The 18,358-nt window shown below is 36.1% G+C and overlaps 1 protein-coding gene across 1 annotated transcript in view; it reads left to right on the top strand.

Annotated features, from left to right (window-relative positions):
- The window catches only part of DSCAM (DS cell adhesion molecule), a gene marked incomplete at both ends in the record, with an annotated part of 475,148 nt that overhangs the window by 431,003 nt on the left and 25,787 nt on the right, over positions 1–18,358 (top strand). Inside the window, 4 exons of the mRNA XM_082772650.1 lie at positions 2,130–2,306; positions 9,236–9,266; positions 14,943–15,058; positions 17,855–18,004. Of these exons, the coding sequence (XP_082628776.1) occupies positions 2,130–2,306; positions 9,236–9,266; positions 14,943–15,058; positions 17,855–18,004 (474 nt within the window). The remainder of the gene's footprint in view (positions 1–2,129; positions 2,307–9,235; positions 9,267–14,942; positions 15,059–17,854; positions 18,005–18,358) is intronic.

The raw sequence follows: 18,358 nt of genomic DNA on the forward strand, positions 1-18,358 counted from the left end.
CACAGGAAAACACTTCACAGTCCTAAAGTCACAAGGTTCAATGGGAGATGCTGAAAGGACATAGGGGAAAATTGGGTCAGAGACATTTAGATTTCAGTTCCTATGAAGCACCAGTAAAGCAGGCTAACAAAAGACAACGATGAATTGACCTGAAATTTAAAATAAATAAATAAATAATCCCAGTTTGTCTGGGACTTTACTCTGGGAAAACCTTTCACTTTTTTACTCCTAGCCACAAGCTAGGATTACAACAAATATTGAAATGGTATTTTCTCAACAGATAGCAGGTTTAGGTTATGGCAATTTTTAATTCCATTGGTGAATATCCACGCATGGATATTGTGGAGGATATGTAAACTTGCAGTTTAACTGAAATTGAAGCCACTTGAATCAAAGTGTTAGGGAGATCAAGACATAATTTCAGGCAATATTGAACACAAAAGCCTTTAGACAATCATCTGTGTCACACTAACTCAGTGTAGTTTGTCCCTTTAGTATTCAGCAGGATCTAGAGGCAGTTATTAGTATTTCCTTCAGGAATTCACAGTCCTTTCCATTTCTCTATCTAATCACTTTCTTTGCCTTTAGTTGGTTAAGACAAGAAGAAAAAACCCTGCTGTGTATTTATTCCAAGCAATGGAAAATTAGAAAATGATGGAAAATTATGGGAAAGAAATGCAATAGAAAATTAGAAAAATATTCAAAATGCAACTGTAAGATTTATCTTTTTTTTTCCTGAAGTACTTGATATAGGTTTGGATTGTTGCAGCTTTTTTGTTTATCTCCATCCCTTAAGAGAATTGTTCTTATTATATACAACTCAAACAGCTCTTATAAACAAACAAACAAACAAACAAAACAAAACATACCTACAAATCCACATTTCCACACATTTCCAAAACATACCTACAAATTCACAATTTATCACCCTTGCATTGTACTGCATCATATCTTTTTTCACTTTTTTTTTCTTTTGTTTCTGTGATACTATGTGGTACATAATGACTTATAACTATATCACACAATTCAGCAATTAAAATGTAAAAAATATACCTGTTTTTCTTTCTCATCTTCCTTACTTTTTGCAAGTAAGTAGGCAATTTTATGTTTCAGTAGCTGGTTAAAATTGAATAGCTTTCATTGACAGTCATCACAGTTCACAATACTTACGTATTTGTACCCATTTCAAACAAATCTGCATTTTATAGCCTCATTTGTAGTTGCATGTATCAGTTTAATAGTAATCAGGAAATGAGTGAGAAACTTTCCATACCTACATAGTCTTCCAAAGAAAATGCTGTATTCTTCTCACATCCCCTAGAAGTAAAGAAAAAAAGAATAGAGAAGTTCAGGTATTACATATCACCAGGAAGCCAGGTATATTCAAAATGCAAATATGTCCCAGAATGAAAAAGAGAGCTGCCTGCCAATGTGAGTGCTTTGCAGATTCATTTCCTTCATTTCACTCTCAAAATTTGCTCATTTTTATCCAGCATTACTCTCCTGTTTTAGTGATAAGTATGTCAGACTCTCTTTAGAGAATTAGCATCAGGTTGGCTATCTGAATCTAAGATCAATAGCACTGCTGAATCCTTAAGACATTATAAAAGAAAGTAGAAGATTCATGTGAAGCGTGTAGCACAGAATGTGTGTTGTCATATATGTCCCTTACAAAGAAAAGCCAAGCAGCGAACATAAATCTGTAGTAGCCATGCTACTTTTCCATAGTAAAGATTAGCATAGGTAGCAATTCTGAGATGTCTTAGAAATTAGGAATGATTTAAAGTACTTAAAATTAATTGTAGTACATAACTATGTAATGAACATGGACTTCTTTTCCAGATTTTTTTGTGAAAAAAAAAAAAGTCATGACATTGTTGACGTATACACCTGTTTATGCCTCTCCTCAATTTCTAATAATTTGAGTCCCTGATGCTAGTGGCTTGCTACCAGTGTGACTGATTATGCATGCATAGCCATTATACATACAAACATAGCATCCATCCCAAACATGAGAAATCCTTCTTTATGTTTTGCATGTGGTTGAAGCATATAATATGCCATATTTCCTGAGAACTCAATCTTTTGTCTTCATTAATAGGCATCTAATATCATGACACTGTTTCCAGGTACAATCCCTCCACTCATTAAGTCAGTTGTGCAAAGTGAGGAAGGGCTGGCAACCAACGAAGGGCTAAAGATGCTGGTGACCATTTCCTGTATCTTGGTTGGTGTCTTGCTGCTTTTTGTGATGCTGCTGATTGTGCGAAGGAGGAGGAGAGAGCAGAGACTGAAGAGGTTGAGAGGTAAGATGAGAGCTGTGGCACTTATTCCTACATATGCATACTGTCCAAACACAGAAGGACAAGTAGGGCTGCATGTGACCAAATGGTTCAATCCCCAGTTGGTATAATTTTCCTGTAACATGTAGCAGGTAAAACATATGTGCTTTTTTACAGAAATTCCTTCTTTTATCATTTTATAGTCTAGCTGAAAACAAAAATGAACCATATAATCATTGTTAACCGTTATTTTGCATGATGAGGGAAAGGAAAATAATTCTCAAGTATGGTGTTTGGGAATTTTGTTGTTTTTCTTTTTTGTTTTTCTTTTTTTTTTCTTTATCTTGTGAATAGTCTCAATAACCTAAAATCTTTTTTTTATTATTATTATTTTTTTAAAAACTAAAATCAGATGTTCTGGAGATTTAAGGGTTTCAGTTTTCTAGCACATTTTTAATTAATTCCAGAATTATGAAATTAATGTAGCCAGATGTTAGGCTAGAAAACACACCCAGATATTCTCAGATTTGTTACCATATTGTTTTCCTTATGATATATTATAACAAAACTCTTAAAACAACTTTTCACTTTTCACTCACCATTCATTGTAGCTGAAAGTCCTTTTCTCTAATCTTTATTCAAATTCATGTTTCCTATGTGAGTAAGTCTTAGATTTTTGAATTCATTTAGCTGTATTGGATTTCTAGTAAACACCTCCAGCTGAGTCCCAATGAGGTTTTTGACCCTTGCACTCTGCAACTTCTGCACTTGGCCTTGTGGGCTTTGTAGTTGCACATGATAGTAAACATTATATTCAAAGTATTTGAAAAATGCCATAAATAAAAATAAATAAAAAGCAACATGATTTATCATCCACAAACACGAATCTAAGGATTTCTAAGAATGACAAAAATGCTTAGTTATTTGTATTTTAACCAAAATATGCTTATGATATTAAAACCAGGGCCAGCCTTGTGTGTTCCATCTCACCTTTGCATTTGTTCTTGTCTCTTTTGGGTCTCATTTTTCTCTTGTAATGATATTTTGGGTATTTTTTGCAATGAAGACAGAAATAAAGGGCCCTTAGGCATGGGCAAATTTCTAGATCAAAGAGGACAACTAGCCTTATAATTCAGACACAGCTCTGGAAATTAGGGCATTTGGATTCTTTAAGTTGTTGTATAATAACTTTCTCATTTGAAATTTTTTAAGTCATTTACCTCTGAGCAATATTTTCTTCATCAAAAAAGTGGTGGAGTAAGGATAAAGAAAATATTATTATCTTATCTTCTGAGAAATATTGTGTAATTCCGTCCAGTAATGAGCAGGATATTTTGAGCAGTTTGGCTCCAGGAAATCATGGCTGTGAACATCTAGTTTTTCTTAGATTCTTGAGTTACAATCCCTTAAGGACGGCTGATGATCACCAGCCAATGTGGCTTTACTATAATGTAAGATTTATTTGAATTATTTTCTCTCAGAATATAGGAATTTAGAAAAATATTTTCACTTAAATGTAGCCAGTGACAAAGAAATCATCACTCCTTTTGATGGTCATCAGTATTTAACTACAATTTCTGCAAAAGTTACATCTCACTTCTCACCTGAATTTGTCAAGCTACAACTCAGCCTCAGAACCATTTAGTCCCATTATACTTCTGTCTGTCATGCAGTGACTGAAATTCTCTTTTGTATCACATTTTTGGTCTTTGAGGATATTCTTTTTATATGGTAGTGATCAAGTAATTTAATATTTTAGTTGGTAAACTAAACAGATGGATCTTCTTGATTTTTTTCTCTAATTATTCCATCATTCATTCCTTTCAAGGCTTTTCTCTAGTCTTCTTGTTATCTTCCAGTATCTTTCCTCATCTGCGTAGGTTAGGAATGAATTTAATATTCCAGTAACAGACACATCAGCACCAGATATAGAGACAAAAAATCTTTCTTCTTGTTCTTTATATTATTTTCTCCATACCTGTGAGAATCTCCTTTTTGGCTGCAACATTATACTAAGAGTTTGCCTTAAATTTTTTATCCACTGAGATGACAATTCTCTAATTACAGTGAATAGGATAACATTCTCCATTGTACAGCTAAGACTTGTATTCTTGATATATATAACCATGTGGTCATATGATGTAAATAAATATAGATAAATTACTAGCTTGTGATCAGCCTACCTGATCATCCAGATTGCTTACCTATTGCTTTTATTATATTTTAGCTATCTAATTGTTATGTCATTTTCAAACTTTTATTAGATGTTGTCTTATTTAATTCCAGACCACTGAGAAAAACTACCAACAGTGTAATGTTCCATGGTACATGAAGACAATAAATACTCTGTTTAAAATTGTATTTTGATACATATCAATTTATATGTTGGAAATCATATATAATGGTTGCCAAGTTAATTTTTTGCATTATTGCTACTTGCTTAGTAAAATGTTTTTAAATAAAAAAACTTTGTTCTAAAGAAATATAAATATAATATTTAGAACTTGCCTAATTCTATCTCAGTGAGAGTTTTTTCAACATCAACATTCTTAGTGAATTTTATTCTCATCAGAATTCTTAGCTTGACATGGCTGATTGAATAATTAAGGTCAATGAATATAGACTTGTAGTCAATCTCCTTTCATTCATTTCATCAAGACTCATACCATTTTTTCCATCCCCTTTGCTCATTGCCAAGATCAGATCGACAGTAATTCAGTTTTTTCTGTTGTTCATTCTTTTTGAAGACTGACCTAATGTTAGCCATTTCTGCTCTTCTGGAGAATACTTCATGTTCTAAAAGCCTTAGTGTCAATCAGCATTGCTGTTAAATCCTGAGTAATTTCACCAAGAAAACTCCTGCTTGCAAGTTTTCCTGATCTCCTAACTAAAAAATGTTCCTCTGTAGTAGTTACGGTGTTCAACTTTCTTCTGAATTCTTTTTGAAGGGAAAATGGAAAATATCCTGTCATTATCACTTGATATATATTATCTGGTGGGGTTTCTTGAGACTCAGGACACCTTTTTCCTAAATCATGATTCTAAACCCACTAGCTATTTTCAGTCTACATCAGAAATAATATTTTCCACTGTGGGACCTTCTAAGCAATTTTTTGCAAGTAACAACTTGCATAATTCTTGCTTTTGTTGCTCCAGGGGATGTTTTCTTCAAACCTGCTTGACAAAGAGGAGTGGGAATTGCAGATTTATTTGCAGTGTATTCTTCATGCAAACATTTAGATTTATGCTTACAGACAGATAGGGTCCTGGTTCCAGTTTGTGGGGTAAATATGGCATTAAAGTCTCTCTGTTCTTAATCATTTTACTGCCTGTTTTAGCATATAGGAATGCTTGTCTTCCTATAGGAACCCTTGTCTTCCTCCTGTGCCATACATAGTATGATTTTATTTTTCCAGGAGTACTCTGTTTAGAAGAAAAATGTAGTTTCCAGCAAAACCCTGAGTTTTTGTCCAATTTAGTAGTTCCACAGGTCAAGGCACAAGAAGGTCAATTGAGTGCTGGAGTTCATGCCGTGATTCAGTAGGTCAGCACACATTAGAACAGAGAAACCTGATGACTTATCACTTTCTCTCCACTATTAACCTAGCTCCACTACCACTGAAATAGTTTTCCCTTTGTTTCCAAACTCAACTCACCTTAACCCAAGCAGAAAGTGTCAGTGCAGCGTGGCTGTTCAATAGCGGCTGCGTGCTATTTAAAACTTTATCATGGACCCTGATTTCCCAAGTGGCAAGCCAAATGTGCTAAGTATTTTAAAGAAGCAAATGAAAGTGAGGGCCGCTGCTGAGTCTATGCCTGTTGGTGCAGTCATGTGACAAAACCACTGAGAGAGGTTCGACTTTTTCACTAAGGGTGATGCTTGGCTGGGACAGGAGATTGTCACCTTCAGTCAGTTATCCATAGTTTCTCTGAGCCCTGTTTTCCCTACCCAAAAGCTAGGAAACAGGTCCCTGGCTGGGATATTGATTCCTTTTATGAAGCTTTCTCAATTTACTGATGAAATGTGTCATGTAGGACATATACAGTACAGTAGTCTGCAGCCTATACCCATTATTTTGTGAAACTAATATATCTTCTGTAGCTGATGTTTTGGACACATTGTTATCATATTCAGTTACTTTAGGGTTTGTGGTTTTCCTTTGACAAATACATAAGATCCCTTATCTTCTTGGCACGTTTGTTTTGGTCCAGTCCTACACCAGACCGTGTGTCCAGTAAAGCCGCCATTATCTTTACTAATACTGCTGTCCATTGCAACAACTTTCATCTGTTAAACCCTGCTGACTTTAGTATTTTATTTTCTGCAGTACTATTTCATTCAGTTTTTGATATATGTAACATGATCTTGCATGAAGTCTCATGCTATTTTTGATTGAAGATGCACAGACAATTTGATCCTTTGCATCTCCTTGACCAAGAGCATATGTAAATGTGCATTTGAATATGACCCACATGTTTAATAGTGAAAACATAACATCTTTCCCAGATGCAGCATGGAACACAGCTGTGCAGCATCTGAGAATATATGAGGGAATTTGTTTCAATGCAAGGGAAAAGGCACAAGAGTGAACATAACTGTGTGCAGTTCCTCCAGTGTGTTTCACCAAACTGAGCATACTCATCTGAGCTGGTCACGCAAGGCGCGCTGACAATCTAGTCAATACAGTCAATGGACTGAATTACACACTTCAGAACTCTGGGTTCCTAGCATTTTTAAAACATTTATGGTTGAAACAACAACAACAACAAAAATTCCATGAATATTGTTATTTAATCCTGGGAAACAAATCTAGAAAGGAACTGAAGAGATCAGTCAATCTTCCAGTCTATTCCTTTCATTTTCCTTGAGTTGTGCACTACTTGCACAAATATCCACAGTCTTCAGTCAAAGATGTAGTCATTGCTTTACAAATCCACTCTCTGGGTGAAAGAAACATTTGAATATTAAATCACCATTACTGGGTGTGCCAGAGGGAGAATGTGTGCATCAAGACTCTACATGATCCCAGTGCTGCTACAACAACAGGAAACATCATAAAGCTTGTTTAAAATAAAATAGAATAAAATAAAATAGACTTAGAATCAGATTTTTTAATTTTTTCTTCTTTTTTTTCCCCCTTCAAAAGATCTAAATCCCTTTCTAGGTCCTTAAAAGTCAGTAGGAAAACTATCTCTGGTGTCATTTGGAGCAGCAACATGCTGGTACTTTGCCTTATGACTGATGATAAAGATGTTGTCCTCATGGTATTGTGCTATGTAGAAGCACTTACAGGAGTGTTCACAGCAAAAGTCAATCCCATAGCAAAAAAAAAAAAAAAAAAAAAAAAAAAAAAAAAAGTCTGTATGCGTAAATGTAGCGCTGTTTGAATAAGATCTGACATCTCAGACAGAGTCCTTCCCTTCAGCAGGAATCTTCCATTCTTTGTGCTGAAAAGGAATAAGGGGAAGATTAAAAATAAAGGAGTGGAACAAGCAGACCTAGAAGAAGCACAGAATTTCAGCTGCCATTGTGAGAAATGAAGTCTAAGACAGGCAAGCTGGCACAGTGTCAGAGAAACTGAATGCAGAAAGTTGGTGGAAGATGTTTTGTTAAAAATAAAAAGAGCACTTTGTTTATCCCTTTTAAAAACAAACATAAATGTAACCAGAGTGATGCATTAAGTTGGTGGTTTGTTTCTGCCTGCATCCTCTGGATTTTAAAGGCAGGAAATTTAATAGGATCACAGACAAAGAAATTGCAATAGGTGTAGGAGACCCAAGAGGTGATTAAGGAATAAAAAGGGTTTCAGAAATGAGAGGGAGAAAACAAAGACAAATCCAGTAAATGTCTTAGAAGATGCAGATAGATTTACAAGCAGGAGATAAGAGAAGAAATTTAAAGTTTCACCTAACAGGAGAGTTCCTTGAACTGGAAATGTTTTCTTCTCCTATTTGCTTTACTTGGTTGCACAAAAGGCTGCTTTGTTGCTCTGTGATATTGTTATTTAGGGACTCTGGACTCAGCATTTTCAAGTGAGTTTGTTTAGTGGAGAACAAAATGTAGCTGTCTTTTTGCCAAATAATACCACAGAAATCATTATTGTATGTTTATAAAGTTTTACAGGAAGCTACCTGAAGAACACTGGGTGAACCAACCTTCAGCTGTGTACTTTGATCCAGTATTTACCATAATAATGATATCCCCAAAGGGTTTTATGTTAATAATAGCAGCAGTGACAATGGGAATATTTCTCCATCAGCAGCACCTCATTTTGCAGGGCTGATCCAAGTGGGAATCAGCTACCTCCTGTTTTGTATACCAACAGCCCTCTGAAGACCCAGAAGTTTTGAATTATTGCTAGTTGCAAAGCATTCATACCTGAGAGCAACCAGTCTCTCCTTGGAGACCTCCCTTGCACCTCCTCCATGCAGTCAGGTTGAGTTTGAAAATGGCAGGCTGGTAATTGCTCATCCAGATCACCTTCAGCTCCTGCCCAGAGATGGATGTCAGCATTTCTGTCCTCTTGCCCTTTCTTCCTTCCTCACCCTCTCGCTTGCTAACCATGGCATGAAGGAACAGAGAGCCCTGCTGGTTGTTAAAATATCTGCATTTGTAAAGAGTGTCTGTAGTTGTTTCCAGTTAAAGTCTATTTTATTCCATGCTCCCTTTTCTTCAAAACTAACAGTTGCTAGTATATCTCTAAGCATTTTCAGTGCTACTGAGGAACTAAACAGGGCTCTTTGGGGCAGAAAGATCTAATGTAGTGAAATGCAGTTCCAACAAAAGTAGGAACTTTTAGGCACTATTTTATCTTCATTACTGATCTGAGAATTGACAGTAGTCTTATATATAGCTGATTCAAATCACTTCCTAATAATCCATCTATCACATAAATTTTCATTTGTGATACAAACAGATAGCAACTCCTGACATCTTTTCTGTTTTCTTCTAGATGCAAAGAGTTTGGCTGAAATGCTTATGAGGTAAGAATAAATTCAATCTTCTTAAATTGAAAAATAATTGTCAGTTATGGCATCATATTTAAAAATTACTGTAGGGACAAAAGGAGTCTTTTATTCCTAAAGCCTTTCTCAAAACACACCATTTGACTCTCTTTTAAAAACTAGGATATGCTGATGGCTAGAAATATGAGAAAACAGTTTGTGGTCAGTCCTGTAACAGAACACAATAGTAAAATTTGCCACCTTTTGTATTAGTGCATTAAATTATAGAATACATGTGGGTTAATTTGGACATTTTTCCTGTTCAGAAAAACATTTGCATAATATGTACCAAAGAAATTGCTCTTTTGAGATCATGGCTTTGAAAACAGTAAGTGCCTGGATGTGAATATCTCTAAACTTTATAGTTTTATTTATATAATACTACAGTTATATTTATGTAGCTGCTATACCCTAAGGTGTATAAGAGCAGGAAAATCCATTTATTATTTTTCAGTTCTGTTCCATCAGTTCAGCACCCAGAAATCTAATTCAGTTGTGGAATTGCAACAGAATGACTATTGTGGCATCTCAATTTCTTCAGAGATGGAAATTTCATATCTACAGTGTTTATTGTTTTATCTGGGGAAAATGTTGAACTTTAAATCTGCTGCATATATTTGAAAATAGGATCAACAAGGGAATATTTCTAAGTTCAAGTGAGCTTTGGTTTGTTAGAAAATCTTTTTTATTTTTAAGCAACAAATTTGAGAATGTCATGGATATTTTATCAAATGAAACATACGCTAAACTTCCTCACTCATGATAAGCTTCACCTGCTATTATAAGAATACACTAACCCAAGACATGGTGACAGATGGTTTTAATGTGAACTCAGCTCTATGACATCAGTCTCCAAATACATCTGAATAGTCCCATTGATTTTAACAAAACTGGTCATGCAGTTCAGGTCACATTGTTCTTTTTTGCAACTTAGAAACCCCTGCTAGCAGCAGATTGCAGGTTTAAGCAACTTCAAGGAGATATGCTGTGACACATTTTTCATGATACAAAAAAAAAAAGGCACAGATTAGCATATACAGTATACCCGTTCCCTAAAGAAACCCATCATGGACCTCAGTATGCAACTTCTGGATGAAGATATTCAGTCCCATTGACAACCACACATAACACCTCTGCTTAACTCTACTGGTCTTATCACCACCTCTGTATGGCAATTTCAGAGCCTCACTCCTCTGACACTTAGAAAATTATCAAACTTCCAACATAAATGGTCCATTCTTCCCTCTGACAATGCTAACCTTAAGTTTAAAGATTTTTTGCTCTCTGTGCCTGATACATTCAGACAGCAGTCTGATCCCTTCCTAGCCTTTAGTTGAGAGCTGCTTTTCTACGTAATTGTCTTCCACTGTTTCTTTTTGCTTCTCCTTTCATTTTCTCCCATTCATTTATTTGAAAATAATATTATTTTTATTAAATAGTCATATTTTATACTTCTCTTAAAATGTGAACAAAGGCAAATGACTAACAAGGCAGGACTTTAAGGTCCTACATATGGAGAAGCCTCTTAACTTAGAACTCTCAAAGTGATGCTATTTTGATGAGTTTTCCACATGGTACATGTTCAGTTACTTCTGAAACAGCTATGAAATACTTCCAACCAAAAACCTGAGCCACCCACCAACACTATATACTCCTGAAGATTTAGCATGTTAATAATGAAAGGATAAAAAGCCCTTTCCAAAGTAATAGTAACATATTATAAAGCTTCTGATATTTTATATACATGTATTTTAGATTTCACCAAAATCTGCTGTGTTACAAATATCAAGAAAGAGGGTGGCCATTGGTTGTGCCTTGCCATTTGAGTATGGGATATAAAGAACAGAAGATTCCCTGCTTGCTAAGAAGGTGTGAGGGATAGAGAGAGCTTTGTGTACCTTCCCATTTGAGGAGATTTTTATAAGTATGTGTAAAGCGGATTAAGAATGGAGCTTGAGTCTTGGCTTTGAAAGTTGCCAGCTTTGGCTGTTTAAGTCAAATATCTGAGGAGCAGGGTAAGCCCCAGCAGTTAGCAGTTTAATAGGAACTTGTTGCTGATACTTTAAACTAGCAAATAAAAATCTCTGCTGGCATACAATCACAACTTGACCTTTTTTGGGGTTGAAGCATAGATCCAGCCAACTTCTTTGTAGTTGTTCACTGTGAATTGGTATAGCAATTGGCTGAGCTTTCTAATTTTGAACACAGGGTAAAGAATATTTTATCTCTGAAAATACCCTTGACTGGCAGATTATTTACAAAATTTAGTTTCTGGTATGTTTTTACAATGATCAGCTTAGACATCAGGAAACACTGAGGTGGCTTGACTCTTGATTTGGCAGCAAGCACCCAGAATGACTTTACAGAGTGATATATTTTATCTCTTTACAAAGCTAGCTTGATCTAACACTGTGCTGTGCATACAGACATTTTCAGTCACTCAGATAAGTATTTTTTTATTACGTATCTAGGAAGACTAAAGAGGAGATATTCTTATAACTATGTGCACTTGCACTCTTTCAAAATGCATCATGCACTGTACTGGCTCTGGAGAAGGGCTTGTTTATCCACAGACTGTACATAAAAGCTCTGCTCAATCAGATCCAAAGGCACAGGTGTAGCCAAGTATTTGTCTATAATAGTGGCCCAAAGCAGACACTTGGGTAGAGGAAAGCAATACAGCAAATACATACTGACTCGTTCCCCAGACAGGCTCCTAGTCTCTAACAGTTTGGAGCTCAGAGGTTCAATGAACTGGAGAGAATGAGCTATATTACACACAGATCATTACAAAGTCTGACAGGTAAAGAATAGACACAGCAGACAGGTAAAGAATAGACACAGCACATGTTTAAATTTTAAGTCGTATCTGTAGATGAACGAAAATACATGTAGATGTGTTTCCTCCCTTTAAAGAATTAATTGTTGGGCTCCTCATCCACCAGGCTGTTAAAATACTTGGATGCATGAATTTTGCTAGGTTAGAAAATCCTTGGGCACCAAATTTCAAAATGGCAATACTAAAAATCTTTGCCTCACTGCCAAGTCCTAGAGCCACATAATTGCTGTTGGCATTTCAGTTTTTTTAAGCTGACAGTTGAGTTATTGTGGTCTGCAGAAAATAATTTAAAATTCATTGAGCCAGAAAGAGGTTACATGCTAATTAGCAGCAACCTTCTTGGCACTGCCAATTGCCTGTTCTGTGTTTGGACACTCCATGCCACAGTGCTGCCACATGGAGAAGTAATTAGACCAGTAAGAAAGAGGAGAGAGATCACACAAGATGAGGCATAACTCAAGATTAGTAATAGGGAATCTTCCTGAACATAAAAAGGCTTAGGTTTCAGTTCTGACTTGAAGGACTTTCCACACATTTTGCACTAACCTCTCCCTGGAGCCAAGAATAAATTCAGAATTCCCTCTGGGCAGGTGAACAGTACAACTACAAAGCTGGGGAACTGTCCTCCTGCCCTTTGTGGTGCAAACAATTCTTTCTGCATGGTTGAATACTTTGCAATAGTAGGAATACAGAGTGTTTGTACTGCAGAAGAGCTTCTAGCTCTAACCATGATGCTGGGGTTAAAGCATTCTGTATTCTGCATTCTCTGAGGAAGATGTGTGATTTGATCGCTTTGCCTCCTAAAGCTCTGTTGAGCAAGTGAAGGGTGCAAGGATGCATTTATTGGACTTTATTTTGTGCTACATGAGTTGTATATGTATCTGATTGAACATATCCAATAATTATTGAATTATTGATTTTTATTCGAAATTGGATTTCACAAATTCAGTTTTCTGTTTGATCACAGGTTTGTTGTGTGATCTTGGACAAGCCCAGTGTGACCTGACTTTTCAAGGGCATCTATTCATGCATATTTGGCACGCAGATAATATGTTAGTCTCCAGTTCTCATAAAATTTCAGCAGCTTGAGTGGAAACCAATAGGATAGTGGCATCTAACCCATGCAGAGACTTTGAAGAGACTTTGAGAACGTCATTGTGGAATTTATCTGCATTTGAGAATCCTAAATGTCTTTGAAAATTTATGTGGTTAATAAGATACTGTGACTACTATTCTCCACTGATTACATATGGAGACAAGTCTGGCAGCCCTGGGTAGCTCTCCTGATATTTTGCTTTCAGAATGATTAAATGATGCACCAGTTGTAGGCTGTCTGAATGCATTTCAGCTATCCATCCGTACTATCAGAGCAATAGTACTGCCTGACCTCTGAAAGGCAGAGACATTAAAGTTTGTGAGATGGATAGATAGTGATCATGCTGGGGACCACAAGACGAGGGTAAAACAGAAGGTGAGAATCAGAGGTGTGTACCTGTGTGCCTGGAAGATCTTAGTCCTGGATTTGTGTCAGAATTTCTGACAACTGAGTGACAAGGAAATTCTTCATAAAAAGGACATAAAGGAACCCCCAAACCTAGAATAGTTAGGTCATGCTGGCATGGAAACAGCAGGAAGTTAAGGCAAATTTCTAGAAATGTGGTCTCATCCAGCATGCATCAAAGTGGCATTAAACTCCTACGTAGAGGCCCTCACTTAGGAAAGGAGTGAGTTTATCATCATGCAGCTTAATAGTCCTCTGAAGATTCCATTAATAACAATAATTCATTGCCCAAGGAGAATTAAAGTGAGTGATTCACAATTACTTTGCACCAGAAAATGACCCTCTACTGAATTTTAAAGTCCTTTTATATGTGAGTACTTGAATCACACCAATAGGTCATTTGTCTTAATTTTTCTCAGCCATCTTACCTAAACAAGTATTTGCAAATCTTTCTTCTTCTCAACAGAGTAATTACACCTGAAAGGGTTAAAAGTTCCTGTGTTTTTAGTGCAGTCTAAAGGTTTCTTGCTGCAAGTTCTGTACTGGAAATGGTTGTAGCACTCAATTTTACTATCCATTTTCATTTGCTTTTGGTAGACAGTTCATTTAAGAAGTCATTTTCTGGTACACAAACTTCAAAATGAAATTGTTTCAATTTGCATGATGATAGAATAATTGTTTTAGATTTTTTTTTTTTTAGAATATCGCATCAATCAAATAGAAATAATCCATGAATGCAAACAAGATTTGCAATTTTACTCTTGCAGCATCAATGGACCTAAAACCTTTATTTATTTTGTACAATTTGTTAGTATTAATTAAATCTCTAGTCATTTGTTTGCTTTTTCATTTATCAATTCTAGTGACATTTGGAATTTATCTGAGGAAAAATAATGGAAAGTTTAGAAATAATTAGAAATTACTACAAGACATCTTCCTAGCAACCTGTTTGATCAGCTACATATTTCTTTACTTACATTCATAAGGAATGAAAGAAAAGGTCAATCTTACAAACTTTTTATTAATTTCCTTATATGACAACACTTATAGAAAACTATATGAAATTTTCAAACAGATCCCTGCTGAAAAATAATAAAACAAACCCTCAACACTGTGCATTCATCTAAATGCCTTGCCGTGTGCAATAAAATAATACTGTGTACTTGTTCTGAAGAGGGGAATATAAAATGTATGAGTATTTTGCTGATTTGTTCTATTATTTTTAGTTTGAGCTGGGCAGACTTATAGTTAGCAAGTTTGCAAGTATCTTTTCAGTTAGGCTGAATCTTACTGTTTGCCTCTCTTTTGTTTCCAGCAAGAATACCCGGACATCAGATACACTTAATAAGCAGCAGCAAACGCTGAGGATGCACATAGACATTCCCAGAGCACAGCTTCTGATTGAGGAGAGGGACACGATGGAGACCATTGGTAAATTATTGTTGGGCTTGTCCTCACCAGTTAATAAAACAAGCACAATAGTGGACATCCTTTATCTCACACCTTTCCTCTGATTGCATGCATCAAGAAGGAAGAGGTGCAGAGTAATTTGTCACATCTGTGAAATTAACTGTTTTTTTTTCATATAATAGAATGGCTCAGGTTGGAAGGGACCTTAAAGATCATCTAGTTCCAATTCCCTACCATAGGCAGGGATGCCACCCACTAGATCAGGTTGCTCAAAGCCCCATCCAACATGGCCTTGAACACCTCCAGGGATGGGGAATCCACAGCTTCCCTTTGAATCAGTTTCTGCTTTCAGTAGTCTCAGTATAATATTTAAAATAATTCAGAACATTAGGAAAGTGAAACTAGTGGAAAGAACAGCTTGGAGAAAATGAAGACTGGCAGTTTAATGATTTTCGTTTTGATTCCTCTATTGACTTTGACTAAACAGTTGGATCATTGGCATTACATATAAGGAAAATGAAAATGAAATTCTGAAACTACAAAATTGGTATTCAAGGATTTCAAACAGACATCTTCTAAAACTTACATGTTGCGTATTGTATCCACTTGTTATTATCAAGTTACATGATCAACATATTGATCTGTTTCAACATTTTGTTTATCTATGCAAAATTCAAATCTAAAATATTTCACACATCAGAAAACAATATTTCTTGTGTGGCTGGCACATAGCTGAAGTGTCATGTAAACAGATTTGTTTGCCTTTTTCAAATAGTCAAAACACAAGATGTCAGAAGTCTCAACAGAATAGAAATATAACCTGATTTCATGACTCTGTGGGTACAGACTGGAAAAACACTCCAGGATGACTGATCTTGTTGGACTTCTAACTTTTTGGGGTCAAAATCCATGTAGGGAAAGTCTTTGATGGATGAGAACGTAGCAGCACCTCAGGGACTGCATAGCTGGAGAGAGTTCCACAAACCAGGAGCAGCATCTCTCCATCTCCTGTCCATGCCCACACTGGGGAGGGACGAGCTGTTTAATCCCACACCCTGTCACACCTGATAGACACATTATGGGGTGCCATTTCACAGTGCAGTGGATTTGAAGAGGAGACCTACACTTCACCTGAAAAACATACTTTTTATTTTTTTAAATTTGAGCTTCCCAAAGTTCACCATTTTGATGCAGTCTTTTGTGCCAAGTTTCATCCTAAAGACAGCTTTTACTTTTGAGTTACAATTGCTGAGAAATAGGGGGTTATAGTGGAAATACCATTAGTACCTTAACTATAACAGTGTGATCAGTGCCTTGGAAATAGACAGCTCTACACAAAGCATTCAGAATAAGTAGTCACTTTGGCAGGCTTTGACATAGTTTACTGCCAAGAGGCTTTATTCCCAACCTGAATAAGAGCTCATCTTTTGCCAGAGACAGAATAATTTGGTTTCATAATGCTCATTCTATTTATGGCCTTCTTTGGGTAAAAAATGCTAGTTATGTTTTTGTGCACTGTTCACATTAACAGTGTCTTGTCAAGATTAAAAATAAATTAAAAAAAAATGAATGTTTAGAAGTGGATCACCCTCTGCTCATCAGTAAATGGATAGAAGCCCTGTTGCTGCCAGTACCCTCAGAAATGCATTATAAAGCTGTATAGCATAGCAAGAATAGATAAAAAGACTGAAAAGAATGTAAAAGAAAATCTGATAGCATGCACATAATTGTTCTGCGAATACAAATTCAGTGGAAGATTTATCACTGTTAATTCTTCCACAATCAAGTAGACCAGATTCCTCTTTAAAGTGAAAGAAATACAATAAGGTGTTCACAACTGGAAAAAAAAAAAATCTGTAGAGCACTAGCTTTCTGCGGGCTGCAAGGTCTGTACAGAAATTTGGTGAAAGTACCTTAGCTCTTGGGAAGCAATAGACAGCAGAACTGTACAGCAGCAAAGGTCAGTGCTCGACCTTTTTTCCAGTCCTTCCAAAGGTCCAGCTTCATGTTACAACGTTCTTTGCAACATATAGGAAAGCCCACAACCAGTAGGACTGACTATACTGTGAGAAACATATATGACTTGTATAAAGCTTTCCAGAGCTCCTCTTTCAGATCTACAGTAGTGAGGTTTGTTGTAGGAAGGACTCTTTGGTGCAGAGAGAGCTAGTCGGGCTTAGTCCTTAGCTTGCAAAACAGCTTTTACTGGACTTAAGGGTGTTTAATTGTTTCCGTTGTCTTTAGCAGGGTACTGAGGTGCTTAAATTTAAGCAGAACCCTAAGACAAGTCTCGGGTCATGTCCATCATTCTGTCTGTGGGAAAAAAAAAAGATCACTAGTAGAGGGGTAGTTAATGAAATTACCTAGCGATATTACCTATTGCCTAGCTAATAAAAATATTAATAATAATATGTTGTTGAAGGGATCAGCTGAGTCCTCTGAAAATGAAGAGGAAATAGGGCAGCATAGAAAAGATGGAGAAGAAAGAATTATGGCCAAACATGTTTACACACAACAGAGTTTTTGGAAGGATGCTTAATGGCCTGTCTCAGTTGCACAACTCCAAGGTGAAATCCCAAATAAAAACAGGAAAATTACACTTATTCCTTATTTTTTTTGTGGAATTTGCAATTAAACACAGTCTCCCAGGCTGTTGTGCACACTTAAAAACCATCTCCAGCCCTGCACAGAAATGGAAACTGCATTGTCTTTGGTGAAGCCCAGATGAAAAAAAAATCTTGGAACTTATTTTAAAACTGTTATGGAGACAAAAATGAATTTCATTATTCAATATTTGATGAGTATTTTTGCTTGCAGATGACAGATCAACAGTTCTACTAACTGATGCTGACTTTGGAGAGACGTCTAAGCAGAAGTCACTGACTGTCACCCACACAGTACATTACCAGTCTGTGTCACAGGCTACAGGACCACTGGTGGATGTTTCTGATGCCCGGCCAGGAACAAGTAAGATTATAGGAGGATTTGTTATGTGGAGAGGAGAAAAGTGTAAGAAAATGAATGTGGTACTCCTGCATTTGTATCCTTATGTGTTGGGTTTTTTTGTTTGTTTGTTTTTTGTTTGTTTGTTTTTTCTTTAATCTGAAAGTTGAGAGAAATCTATTTAGGTCAGCAGAGAACATTTCTTGTACAATTACATTTAGTAATTCAATATGGTAAAAATTGCATATGTATCTGAAATGTAGGTGTAATTTGAAATAATTCATACTTGGCTTTCATTAAACCAAATTCATGCCAGTTTTTAATTTCTGGAATTTATTGAGTAAATTAGCTTAATGGCTTTTAATGTCTAATGCATTT

Source organism: Aythya marila (assembly GCF_965140915.1).
Source record: "Aythya marila genome assembly, chromosome: 1".
Lineage (NCBI taxonomy): Eukaryota > Metazoa > Chordata > Aves > Anseriformes > Anatidae > Aythya > Aythya marila.